Genomic DNA, 12,893 nt, shown 5'->3' on the forward strand with positions numbered 1-12,893 from the left:
TTAAACCTTTAGCTAAAAGTATTTTGCAGATTTAAACTTGTCATTAAACTACATTTTAGAGTTAGAAAAAATACACACTCAGTGGAAATATTGCACTTTTATTCAAAAGCAACAGTGGCACACAAAACAACAACAGTGACAATCTTATTTTTGCAGGACAGCAGCTTAAATATGAACCTGAAGCATCAAGTTTGTACAAATAAAAGCAATAAATTATTATTATTATATGAACCAACTTCCAGGTGCGTTGATGGACAGAGGAGTGAAACTTTGAAACATGGACGAGTCACTCAGGCACCGACCGGAGCATCAGGCACTAACTTTTCTAATCGATACGCCGACGAGGCTAAACATTTGTGCAAATCGCCTTTTTTAAAAAAAAAACAATTTTCAGATCAATCTAGATCAAAAACTCAACAGTAGTAAGGCTGGCAAACATCCTTTCGATCTACATATAAAAATATCTTCTTCATCAAAACATAATCAGGTAAAAGGTGAATAATTTAACTGTACATTTACATTCCACGATTGGTCGCCCGTCTTTGGCCTGAAAGAGATCGTTCTCCATGTGGCGGGTTATTGGGGGGTTCACCGAGCAACGGTCAGTAGGCCATGTCGTCGTCGTCGCTCCAGTCGGGGGGCGCGTCCGTCCCGAAGTAGCGATCCCCAAAGTTCCCTGTCGAGGCAGAGTTAGCGAGGGGACATGGGTTCGGACGGACGGAAAGGAGTCTCACCGATGCCGGGGATGATGTGGAACAGATCGTTGACCTTCTTGTCGACGGCCGTGGTGATGATCTTGACCTGAGGGAAGGCGTACGCCACCGAGTGGACGCCCATCTCCGCCATCAGCAGAGACACCAGGAGGATCTTGTCCTCCTGCACGTCGTGGTCCTGGAAGGCGGATAAACAGGCTTTGTTGAGCGGCTCGGTAAGGTTTTTATAATGGAATGTGTACGATGTGTGATGCGTCACCAGCAGGACTCGCACGGCCATCATGGCGGCCGCTCCGGTGGACACGGTGCAGTCCATCAGAATCACGTGATCCTCGCTGATGTCTTTGGGAAGCCGCAGGTAGTGGAGCTGCAGAGAGAGAAAGCGTTTCAGTCTCGAGACTTAAACGGACATAAAAAGTCGTCCCCGTACCTCTGGCTCTCCCGTGTCCTGATTGGTCTGGATGAGGATCTTGCCGATGCGCACGTCTTTGCACACGGCCCTCAGCGCAGGCTCCATGGTCTCCCCGGCGCGCAGGATGGAGACTCCGGTGATCTGGGTAATAATAAAAGCAGGTTAATTGCATCAGCTTCCTGCGCCGATGACAGAGTTAAACCCAAAAGGAATCTTCGACTCACTCTCTTCCCGTGGAAGCTCCGGCCTTCGTAATCCTCCCCCTGTGGCGTCTTGACCGTGTGGACCTGATCACACCCAACCATAAATCAAGACGTTAAACCTGTTCGCGAGCGATAAAGTTTAAAAGTTGCGTTAATGGACCCGTGGGGGAAACTTTACGATCCGAGGGAATATTTAACACTCAATATTTTTACGAGGGAATACGAGTGGGTCGGATTAAAAAATGGTTAATAACTTTAATTAAACTTTTTTTTAATCGATCTTAATTAAAAATATAAAAAAGAGAAAGTATCAAGCTTTAAATTCAATCCCTAATTTTGATTCTCCATCACTACAGTTAATGTCGCACCTGTGAGGGGAGGAAGGAGAGCGCTCGCTCGATCAACAGTCGCATCAACCTCTTGGAGTAGAAGATGAACTCATCTCGGCTCGTCTCCTTGTTCCTGAGTCACAACACAAGTCGTCAGATTTCAACTTGCAAATAAGCCCATCTTGACCTACCTGATGATGGTGTGCATGCCCCGGACCTGGGGCGTGCTCTCCAGGACGCTGAGGGTCTGGGGGAGCGGCTGAGCCTGGTGGGCCGAGGCCAGGGCTGCCCTGTTACCGCGGCGACAAGCGGACACAAAAGGTGGGAGAGAGAGAGTAGAATTTAGAAAGATGACCAGGAGTGAGGAGGAATCTTCACTCCAGAGCAGTGTGTGAGAGCAGGATGAAAACCAAACACACACTTGATTAAAGTTCATGCAAAGTATCCGAGTGACCATCTCTGGGCGGGTGTTGAAAGTGGCATCACTGCTGTGAGACCATAAAGCAACGAAAAACCAATCCGTTCAGCACACAGTGACTGAAAAAACACACCTCAACTTAAAGTTGCTGATGGAAGTAAATCAGTGCTGTCAGAATATTGGGATTTACATTTGAAATGTTGAAGCATTAAATTATTTTTTAAATACAATTTAAATCCATAATTTCTATATAAAAAGGCCAAATTTGTTTTTGCTTTGTATAATTGAATTAAAATAATGGAATATTTTCAAAATAATTAATTTTTTTATACAGTGTTTGAAATTCTCACATCTAATAATTCAAAAATATTTCCTTCTCTAAAATTAACGTTTTTTTTTATTGTTGCCTTTTAAATTTGATATAAAATTATTGGTTTCACCAGACAATAACAAAAGAGCACTGAGAGCTACTAGAATCGAAATTTCAGCCAATCATGGTGGCACAATTGTACCATATTTTTAATGCATTTAAAAGGGCACCAAATAAAAAATATTGCATTTTGTTTTTTTTTTCTTGATAAGAATAACAAATATCAAACTATTTTCGTGTAAAAAAAAAACATTTAAAAATGTTTTTTGAATTTATTTTTTACATTTAATTATTACAAAAATATTCTACTTTTCAACCATCAAAATATTGAATTAAATACTTATCAAAAAATCCTAAAAAACAATTGCCATAATCAACAACACACTGATATACTTCCTTACAGCAGGTGACAAACACACCCGTCATCAGTGTGGACTGGTATCACTGTGTGCCGACCCAAAGAAACACCACAATGCAGATTAGGGCTGAAAGATTAATTGCTTTTGTGATAAAATAATCACATGTTTTTTATATTTATATAAGACTGCGATTTAACTTAATTTTATGCCGAGCAGAACAAGTAAGAGACGTAAACACTCTTAATGAAATAAACAGAATGCAGTGAATTATTTATTGTATCAGAGAAAAAAAAGAATAAAAAAGAGGGCATTGAAAAATAATCGCATATTTAATTGCAATATTTAGGAAAATAGTCACAATTATATTTTTGTTCAATAATCGTTCAGCCCTAATGCAGATGCAAAGAACAAAGAGGAATCGTAACAAATCTGCTCACATATCCCAGCGGAGCTTCCTCTACGGGGGGAGAATGAGGGACAATGACAGACAAAGAAGGATGGAGGGAAGCACATGAGAGGAAGAAAAAAATAAATAAATCATCAGCTGGATGAAGGGACGATACATGGTGCAAAGTGTGACAGATTCCACTAATGTAAGCAAACACAAGCTGTGGTTGCGATGGATGTGTGAACGTCACAGCGCGTGGGAGGTTCACACACTTCGCTGTCACTCTTTAACCATGAACAACACAGAAGTTGGTATTTCAGTTCACAGGCACTTCCTGTGTCTAAAGTCAGCCACCGAGCTCACTTCCTCTCTGACGCTTCGTGGAAAAGACTCAGCGTATTGGAAAGTTTGTGGCTACCTTTTTTTTTTTTTTTCTTCTTCTTGCCTTCTTTTATCGTCTTTCATTCGAGCTGCCACTGGAGGGGGGGGGGGGGTCAGTGACTCGACTATTTTTAGACACAGAAGGCGCGACGACAGAAAGAGAGGAACACCAACATCTGTCTCAGCCAGTGCTGACTTTACACTTCAATTCTCTCGCTCGGATTTTCAATATTTCTCCACGTCTTGAGTCAGAAGTCACAGTTCAGTGGGAATAAACTGACGGAGAAGTCAGTGGTTAGACGAGTATTGAGCATTTGATTTTTCACTGTTTTTTTTTTTTTTTCTTCTTTCCATTTTGGCGTCTGCATTTAAAGTATTTAGCTTTTATATCATATAAATAATAAAGTGGTCCATTGCAGTCTCACTGATTTTCTTCTTTTTCTTATTCTTATCAGATCAACCTCTACATCACCACAGAAACTAAAAAGGAGGCGCTAACTATCCACTTTACTTATGGTGCCAAAAAAGTTCTAAGTCAATATTGTAAATGGAACCATTTTCCATTCACGTGCTGTAATTATTCATAATTTAATGTAGTTTCCTGTTTTTTGAGCGTGTATAAAGTGTGCGAAAATGTGTAAAATGTTAGAGTGTTTGGAAAAGTTTTATAAAGAGGGCAAGGAGGCCCCAACATGCATTTCAATAGTTAAAATTATACGTGAAACATTTGTTTAATGTGTTGTTGTTTTTTTTACACGTAATCCCTGCGATAAACAAGGAACCACTGTATTGAAAGTATTTTCTATTAAAACTTGTTTTTTATTTTATTATTAAAATTTATTTCCCATCAAGTTAAGGCTCTTTATTGAGCTTGCCTTAAAGCCATAATGTAAACAGTGCATTTAGGTATCAATTAAAGAGATATTTGTATTTAAACACAGAAACAGTTTAAGTATAAACGTTCTTACTAGTAAACAAAATTTAACAATCTCTAGTTGATTTTTCATGACTATAATCTGAAGTGAAAAAGTGAACTGTGACTTGTATGAACCGTAAATCACCCGAGTGTATCGAGTCAGTAACGTTTACAGTCAGCATGTCAGTCCCAGGCAGACGTTGGTGTCGCTCACTCTTGTTTCTCTCCCTCCCGGTGAAGACAAAGGGGGAAACGGTGAAGATGATGAGGAGGAGAGAGAATTGAGACATGATGATGAAAACTACTCTACCTGACGCTGAGCTCACGCTGTGTGCCGTTTTGGGATGAAGGGGTAAAGGGGGGGGAGACAGAGTGGGAGAGCAATCCATCAGCATAATGTGTGTTAATAAAAGCACTTTAATCGGAGATGAGGCGGCTGTTAAGCTGCTTTCCCTGTTCGCTTTCTTTTTCCGGCTGAAACATTATGACCATCGGCAACCAATACACAGAGTATACCACTTTTCAAATAAACAAAAATGATTTAGGGTTAGGCGGGTGATTGTAATTTATACATTATTGGCTATAGATTAATTGTATTATCGCTGCTTCTCTTTTTTATTACAGTACACAGTACAAAGTTTTTGTTAAACACATACAGCATTTACTCTCCATCTTATATTAAGCAACAATACATAATATTTACAACTACTTATTAATGTTGTCCATGTTGTCCAAACAAGATAACATCCAAAAATAGTGGCAACAAAATTGTAAAACAGGATATGTTTGACTCAGAACAAAAACTAAACTAAGATGTTGAAACTCCATTTTCTCTGATTTTGAAATCATAAATATTATTATATTCTTTTAAATCTTTAAAAGTGTCGTAATATATTATTTAATCAATTAATCAATTTAAAGACACGGAGTCACAAGCCAAAGTGCGGTTCATTAGGCAACCACTGGAGGGAGCTGTTTAACGTACTGTAATAATTCACCTCCTCAAGAAAAAGTACAGTTTCAAACAGTAAATTAAACACTTAAACGAGGAGAAAAAACAAGTTAAGTTGAAGATGCAAGTGTGAAATCCCTCACCTCCTCAAGCTGACTATGGACGTGTTGCACAATCAAATCGATAGCCACCATGTTTCCACCACCTGAAGTCATGACAACAACATAGATTAAACAACATTAATCCAATAATAATGTGAGACATGAATCAACATTGGAGCTTCTTGTCAGTAGGGGTAAAAAAAAAGAAAAGCACATGGCATGCATCCACAGAATGTTCTCACCTCGGGGCACAACAATGTCTGCGAGTCGCATGGTAGGTTCGATGTACTGCTCGAAGGCAGGCTTGACAAACTTGTTGTACTGCTTGATGACTCCCTCGATCTCCCGGCCCCTCTCGGTGATGTCCCTCCGCAGCCGCCGCACCAGCCGGATGTCGGAGTCCGTGTCCACGAAGAGCTTCATGTCCAGCAACTGACACGGAAGATCAGGAATAAGTCAATCGTGGCGATTAGTCAAGTCTCTTGGAATCGGGCTGAATATCAAGATAAACATCGTCTGTTGAAAACAGTCTACTCTATTGACAGCCAAGAACAGATAAAATATGGTGAAACTGACACACCCGAAGCATCTCATAACAAGGATCACACCCTTTTTTCTCATACCTTCATCTAAATTACACACTGCATATCGTCGTAAACTTGTGGATAATTACTTAGATTTCTATGAAGTCTAACCAAAAGACATGTTAGGACGACTGCATAAACTCTTTATTTGATCCCAGACACCTCCAATGATAAATCAATTTAAGGATCGAAAGAAATGAATATATTGCTTTGAAAACAACATGATCTTCTCAATACATGATACAACAATACATGGATTTTTTTTATTTTTTTTAGTTAAAAGGGTAAAGAAAAGGAATAACATATCCTTTATTCTTTGTAAACTTAAATAATGTTAGGAATATATTTTTTCGGAACCAATATTATGAATCATTACATTTCATAAATAAAAATCATGTACTGTATATAGTTGAGATATTTCAGTGGACTTGATTTATATTCATACGGAGCCTCACAAAGAAAGACAAGATTTTTACAACATACCTTCAAGAGTTCTTTGTCTGCGAAAGCCATAATTCCCTCAAAGATGATAACACTGGCACCATAAACGGTTTTCTGTAGGAGACACATGCTTATTACCACCTTGAACACTGTTTTACTGATATTTTACAGTAGGACAGACAGTCTTAAAAATATATTGCTATTAAATGTTGCTGCAGAAAAGCTTTTTAAAAAAATAAACACAACATAAACTGAAGAGATATTTTGGATAAACATGTTGCACAAGTTTGTAGTGTAGAGTTGCTGATGGCTACACAAAGCCAGGCATTGTCAACGGAGACGTACCCATTCCTTTTGCCTTCCATGGGTCGTGAAGTCATAAACGGGGATTTTTACACTCTTCCCTTGTTTCAGTTTGCGCAGGGTGTGTGTCAGCAAGCCAAAGTCGAAGGCGTCGGGGTGGTCAAAGTTATAGTCGTTGCTCGCAGCCAGGGCCTGCTCTTCCACGGACAGCACCTGCGGAGACACCATCGATGATTCAAAGCTGCCACTTCCCCGGATGTAAACACAACCTTTTGCATAACCAAGAAGGAAGATTTCCCTATAGCGTGTTACATAACAAACACAGGCTTTGACTATTCAGTGGCGCTGAGATTCAAGAGCTGCTGAAGAGTCCTAAATTTAGGCGGGCATCATGTGCCGCTGTGACGTTGGGACCAGGTGGTGTGTGTGTGTGTGTGTGTGTGTGTGTGTGTGTGTGTGTGTGTGTGTGTGTGTGTGTGTGTGTCCTAAGGGTGGCCAAGCATTAAAACTCTAGACTTGGCATTTGGCGGGCTCAGAACAGCAACAACACCATCTGGAGTTACAACCGAACATGTGCTTTGAGCAAACAAAAAAAAAAAAAAAGACGTTCTAAACTTGAAACAGATGTATTTTAGGAAGGTTTGGGTCGTGACCGTCGGTTAAAAGTGTAACTTAGTGGTTGACTACAGTGTCATTAGTCGCTGGTAAATCCCTCCTACCCTGAGATAGTGACAGGATTATATAACCAGAGTGGGTGCAAAGAGTGATGGCAACAGCACTTCAGCTCTTTTCCCCCCCTCAACTTAGAAACTTTATTCAATCCCTTTATTTCCCTTAAGGCATCAAACTACTTTTAAAAAAATGTAATTTGTGTTCCTCAAAAACATTGAATTCTTGCCTGAGGCCACCAGGCTGGTGGAGACACGCCATAAAACAGAACAAGTTGCTCCTTGGATAGTTTTGAAATCAATCTAGCTCGGTAAAAAAACCCCAACCTTGTAGAAGGAGTCCATGGAGAGGAGAACCACCCATGGCACATCGAGAGCCTCGATGATTTTTCTTGCCACCGTCGTCTTCCCTGAGGCGCTGCCGCCGCACAATCCTGTGTGACGACAAGATTGTTTTTTGTAACCTTGTTGCTTTCATGAGCAAATAAACCCCGACGAGATAAATGTCAGCTTTATATTATCTCCTTGTCAAATAAGACAATCCAGTTTAAATGTAAATTTAAATAGTTACAACTGATCAACAGCTACACAAGGCCGGCTCTGAATTTGAATCTGCAATTGTCAGAAAAGATGAGTTAAACCTGGATTCTAATAAGAAATAGGACAGAGTTGAGAAGATATTTGAAGTTTGTATGGTAGAAATTCATCTTTGTTACATAAAAAAAACAAATAAATATGAGCCTAATAAATAAATGGATGAAATAGTAAGTGAATGCTACTTAATCATTTAAATATATATCAAATATAAAAGTTGTAAACTTGGTTTGAATTTAATTGCCAAGCAAAGACACATTTGAAACTAGATAACTAATATTTATATTCAACAAAAAACGTGTTTTAAATTGAGTTAAATGTGGAAACGGCAAACATCCCAGTGGCAGTTTTCAAATTTCAATGTTTTTTTTAGTCTTAATGTAACAGGAAGTCAACAAAGAGGGACATGAAGATATGACTCATGGACAAGGATGACCGTTTTTTAATCTTCAACTTTTCATTTACTCATAAGATAATGGAATATTAAACTGTTGAAAAATAATTTTAGGCAACTTAACTTTATCTTAAAGCCACTGCCAAGGTTTACGTTTTTAATGTATTTGTTAGATTTAAACAATAAAATTAAATATACAGGATCCAATTAAGGTTCCATACCGATGACAAAGGCTTCTTTGGATTGGGTTCCGTGTTCGTTGTACCAGGGAGGTCGGCCGGCGGTGTAGATGGTCCTTTTCGACGTCCGCAGCAGAGGAGGCTCGGACTTGCACTGGCTGGTGGTTCGTTTTCTGGGCGAGAGGCCCATAGTGACCGATGGAAGGAGGCGGTCCAGAGATCCATCGCCACCTCCACTGCAAAAACATACATATATAGATTAAGTATGTGAAAAACATCCCATGAAATTATCTACACACAAACAGGCAGAACCTTTTTATTTTAGGCTGCTTGTATATATAATTTTTTATAACCAATTTGTTTAAATTTTATTCCACTTTCAGTTGGATAAATAATAGGCTTTTGTCTTCATTACTTCAATTAAGATTTATAAATAATTGGTGATGAATCATCTTATTTAAAAATATGAATTGACATGAGTTAAGCTAGTTTGATTCCTTCATTTGCATGACAATCAACAACAAGTATTGAAGAGGGAAATATTATCCGTGCAAAGCAAGATCACCTCATCCATCACCCTGAGGTAATAAAACGTGATTCATAAAAGCCTGCAGCAAGTTCTGTAGCTATAAATTTTGATGAAAAGCAATTGTCTCGTCTCTTGTCAAAGGTTAACCCGTCAGGTGATTTTGTTCCCTCCATTTTTTTTTAACCACCAAGTGAGCTTTGGACAAGCGGCAACGAAAGACTGGTTCAGGTAGCAAAGTGCAGCAGATGTTAACCCGGCTAATAATCTCACTAGATAGCAGAACAACATGGTGAAACCCAACAAATTGTTTTGTCAGACAGCCTCGCAATTCAGCCAACGACTGCGATCAACAATGAAATGTCAACACAACTTTTAGGTGTCACCTCAGAACGGTGCATCCGTCACTCACGTCTCTATCGATTTAAATCCAAAATCTATTTACTTTACCTAAATGAAGCCAAGAGAAAACAGGATGATTACATTACGTGACAGGAATTACATCAGCGAGTTAAGGTCTACATGCAGAGCAGAAGCACAAAGGGGTCGTAAAAGGTCAAGGACAGCAAATGTGAGTAAATATGACCCCAGATCTTATCAGGCACGTTCATTTGCACCACTTTGAGACAAATGCCGCATCTCATTTGTTTGAGATTGTTAGTTAAAAAGAAACAATGAAACCCATTTGTGCTTTATTTTTAGATGCCTGATGGGAAAACCTCACACATAGATGGCATGAATAGAAACTTAAGAGACAATCAAAACTGAAAGTAACTCAACTCAATGGAGCTTATTTATAATTGTTTTGATATTATATTATATAAACTATTTGTATTGTTGTCAATAATATGATATGATAATACCTTCATTCTTCCGAATTTGAGATTTCATTACAGCCCGTCCAAGAGTAGACAAACAGACTTATAAACATAACAGGATCAACATTGTAATAAAATACGAAATAACGTTATCAATAAGCCTTTTTGCATGATCACTGCAAAAAAACAAACTTTTTCAATGCCTTAGGGTTTTTGTTTTTAAAAGAAAAAAATAATTCCTTCAGACATTCTTGACAATTTCACATTCAACACTTGCTATTTAATAAAAATGATTTAATAATAATTGGTAATTTTAATTGATAAAAACTATAGGTTTTTAATGAATACTACAACTTTTCATACGATAATAGCTCCAGGTTGCAATAAGAAATACTTTTTTTTTTTTTTCAACAACAATACACTCTCGTCCTGACATGAAACTGTACTTGTGTGCTAATAATCCCGAGGAGCGTCTTGAGGGCAACAGCAGATCACTTCTAATTCTGGCCACTGGTCAATTGCACGTCTGACGCAACCGGTCATACAACTATTGACCTGTAATTACAAAAATATTTGCATTCTTTGCACCCAGAAGAGAAACACCTGGTGGATTTCTCTCCCGGCTGGAGGGTGAATCTAGGTTCCAACTCACAAGCGAGTACTTGAAAACAACAACGAAAACAGACCCTAAATCGATTTAAAGTCAAATATGATATTAACAAGTGTGTTTCTGTACGTAGCAAAACAAACATTTTATACTCGCCCAGGTGCACATCTTAAAAACACGACAGTAAACACAAGACTGCTCGAAGCAGGAATTGCATAACAGTCAAGCACCTTCGTGAGTGCAAAGACGCCGAGCAGAACAACATACGCTGAATAATTGAACAGATAAACAAATAAAGAAAAAAAGCACTTACCCGCCATCAGATCTTAAATTCCAACATCCAGATATTCTAGCTCCTGAATACGCCGGTAGAGAACTCATAACTAGATAAGAACAGCTTGACCAAACTGACCAAGTTGTGTTTATATTTATATACACTTATCAGCTATGACTGACCAATGAACAGAGATAAACAAGTGGGCGCTATTGAGGGGAAACGCTTTGGAAATGAAACTTTAAACATCAGTTTAGCTTTCCATTTCCTTGACACTATGGAGCAACAGAGCGAGAGAGAGAGAGACTTGAGTGTAGCCTGGGAGAGTGTTCAATGTGAAACTAGTGCTGAGCTTTTCCCTCCTCTTTCACTCACTATCCAGCCCTCCCCTCAGCCAACAAATGTAAGAGGATAACCTACCCTCCAGATTATGTTCATTAGGTGGTATTAATAGCAGCAGGTTAGACCCAGGCCTGGTACACGCATAAACACACACGCCAAGCTCCGGTCATTTGTCTTTGACAGCCGGTGCCACGCAGTGGTCGAGACAGAAGCTGGTGACAGCTCGCGCCGACCTCCTGCAGCTTTCTGAATTTCTTCGGAATATCCATGTTTTTCCCTCTCATCGGGGACGAGTCACACATCGGTGTGTTCAACGCTTTACTCTGGAGGTGTCGCCGAAGCAAACAAACTCCCCTCCCTGACAGCGACAAACAGCGTGATGAAACCAAACACTGCTACGCCGGCAGACGCTCTGAGGGAACAGCCCTAAGCGGTGTAGATACACAAAACACGCAGCAGACTTGTTGAGTCACGGCAAGACATGATCGTTTCGCACGACATAGGTCGATCAAGAATGAATGCAATTTCTTTAGGAAAGGTAAAATAAAACGTGATATTCTATGATAGTTTCAGAGCCCTACGGTATTCTGAAAATTTCACCAAGAAGACAGCTGCAGAGCAAGTTTTGAAAGAGGATACCTAAGCTGTTTACTATGTCAGATATTTACTGATCCTGTGAGCGAGGAAGGTAGACAGAAACAGACCTGTACTACGTTTGCTTGCTGAACATAATATCTCTATTACATTTGTCTGTAATGTAATGTTGATCAACAATGTCTTAAAGTGATCGTTTAATGGTTGGGAATATTTTCTCTCAGAGTAATTTGTTCCTTTAATTATAGGCAAAAATGCAAGTCAATTTTCATGTAAACTCAAAATATACCGACTTATTTTCAAAACAATTCTTCATGTCGAGGCGTCAATACAAGATACACTTTACAACAAGTGAGATGGAGGTATTTGGATGTTTTAAAGTTTGTCTTTTTGGACGAAGACTATTGAGTACCAGTCGCTACGTTAAAATAAATATACATGTTTGCCTATAAAGCTAAAAAGGAAAAGGATACTTGAATTTTGGGTGAACTATCACTTTAAGTTAAAAAGATAAATATGATTTACTAGTTATTTATACTGAGAACTATCTTTATCTTGTAAATATTTTTAATTTGACTGGTGTTAAAGGTAAACATACTTTCTATACCGTGTGTAATAATAAATAAAATCTTGAATCGTAAGTGTTTGAATGACCTTATTTCAGGTTTCAGCTAACTAACTTGTAACACATTACTTTGACATGCCTCTAATTCCAAATATGAATGCTTAACTGTTTAAGAAAGTAGGTCAAAACTGACAATAAAGAACCCAATTGTATGCTGGGCACTTTTTTTTTGTCAACAAAGTTTTTGCTCAAAGATTTACCCATTGCTTTACTGTCAAAACCAAAATGCCAACACATGTCAAAAAAACCAAAAAACAACCGGAAGTAGTTCCTTGAATGAGAGGATCTTCAAGCAGAAGCAACAGCTCTCTCTAGTGTCGTAGGAAGGATAAGTGTTTCAGATGAAGGGATTATGATGGATATCTATCAATGTCAGTAAAAATGTGGATGCAAATAGCTTGT

At 38.8% G+C, this 12,893-nt stretch overlaps 1 protein-coding gene across 2 annotated transcripts; it reads right to left on the bottom strand.

Annotated features, from left to right (window-relative positions):
* Positions 1 to 379: 379 nt before the first annotated feature.
* uckl1b (uridine-cytidine kinase 1-like 1b) lies at positions 380 to 11,271 on the bottom strand. 2 transcript variants are annotated; one of them, XM_087780790.1, is made up of 15 exons: positions 10,970 to 11,271; positions 8,748 to 8,941; positions 7,866 to 7,972; positions 6,913 to 7,083; positions 6,610 to 6,681; positions 5,785 to 5,974; positions 5,585 to 5,646; positions 3,242 to 3,261; positions 1,849 to 1,947; positions 1,697 to 1,790; positions 1,350 to 1,412; positions 1,144 to 1,266; positions 973 to 1,080; positions 735 to 891; positions 380 to 676 (listed from the first exon to the last, which is right to left on the bottom strand). In XM_087780790.1, exons 1-15 carry the CDS (start codon positions 11,035 to 11,037, stop codon positions 603 to 605), a joined length of 1,602 nt encoding a protein of 533 aa, XP_087636916.1. In that variant the 5' UTR covers positions 11,038 to 11,271; the 3' UTR covers positions 380 to 602. The 2 variants fall into 2 exon arrangements, with proteins under 2 accessions (XP_087636916.1, XP_087636917.1); XM_087780791.1 differs by lacking the exon at positions 3,242 to 3,261 and adding an exon at positions 4,800 to 4,816 and having other exon boundaries at positions 10,970 to 11,270.
* Positions 11,272 to 12,893: the final 1,622 nt, after the last annotated feature.

This window comes from Callionymus lyra, chromosome 19 (assembly GCF_982586985.1).
Source record: "Callionymus lyra chromosome 19, fCalLyr1.hap1.1, whole genome shotgun sequence".
Classification (NCBI taxonomy): Eukaryota; Metazoa; Chordata; class Actinopteri; order Syngnathiformes; family Callionymidae; genus Callionymus; species Callionymus lyra.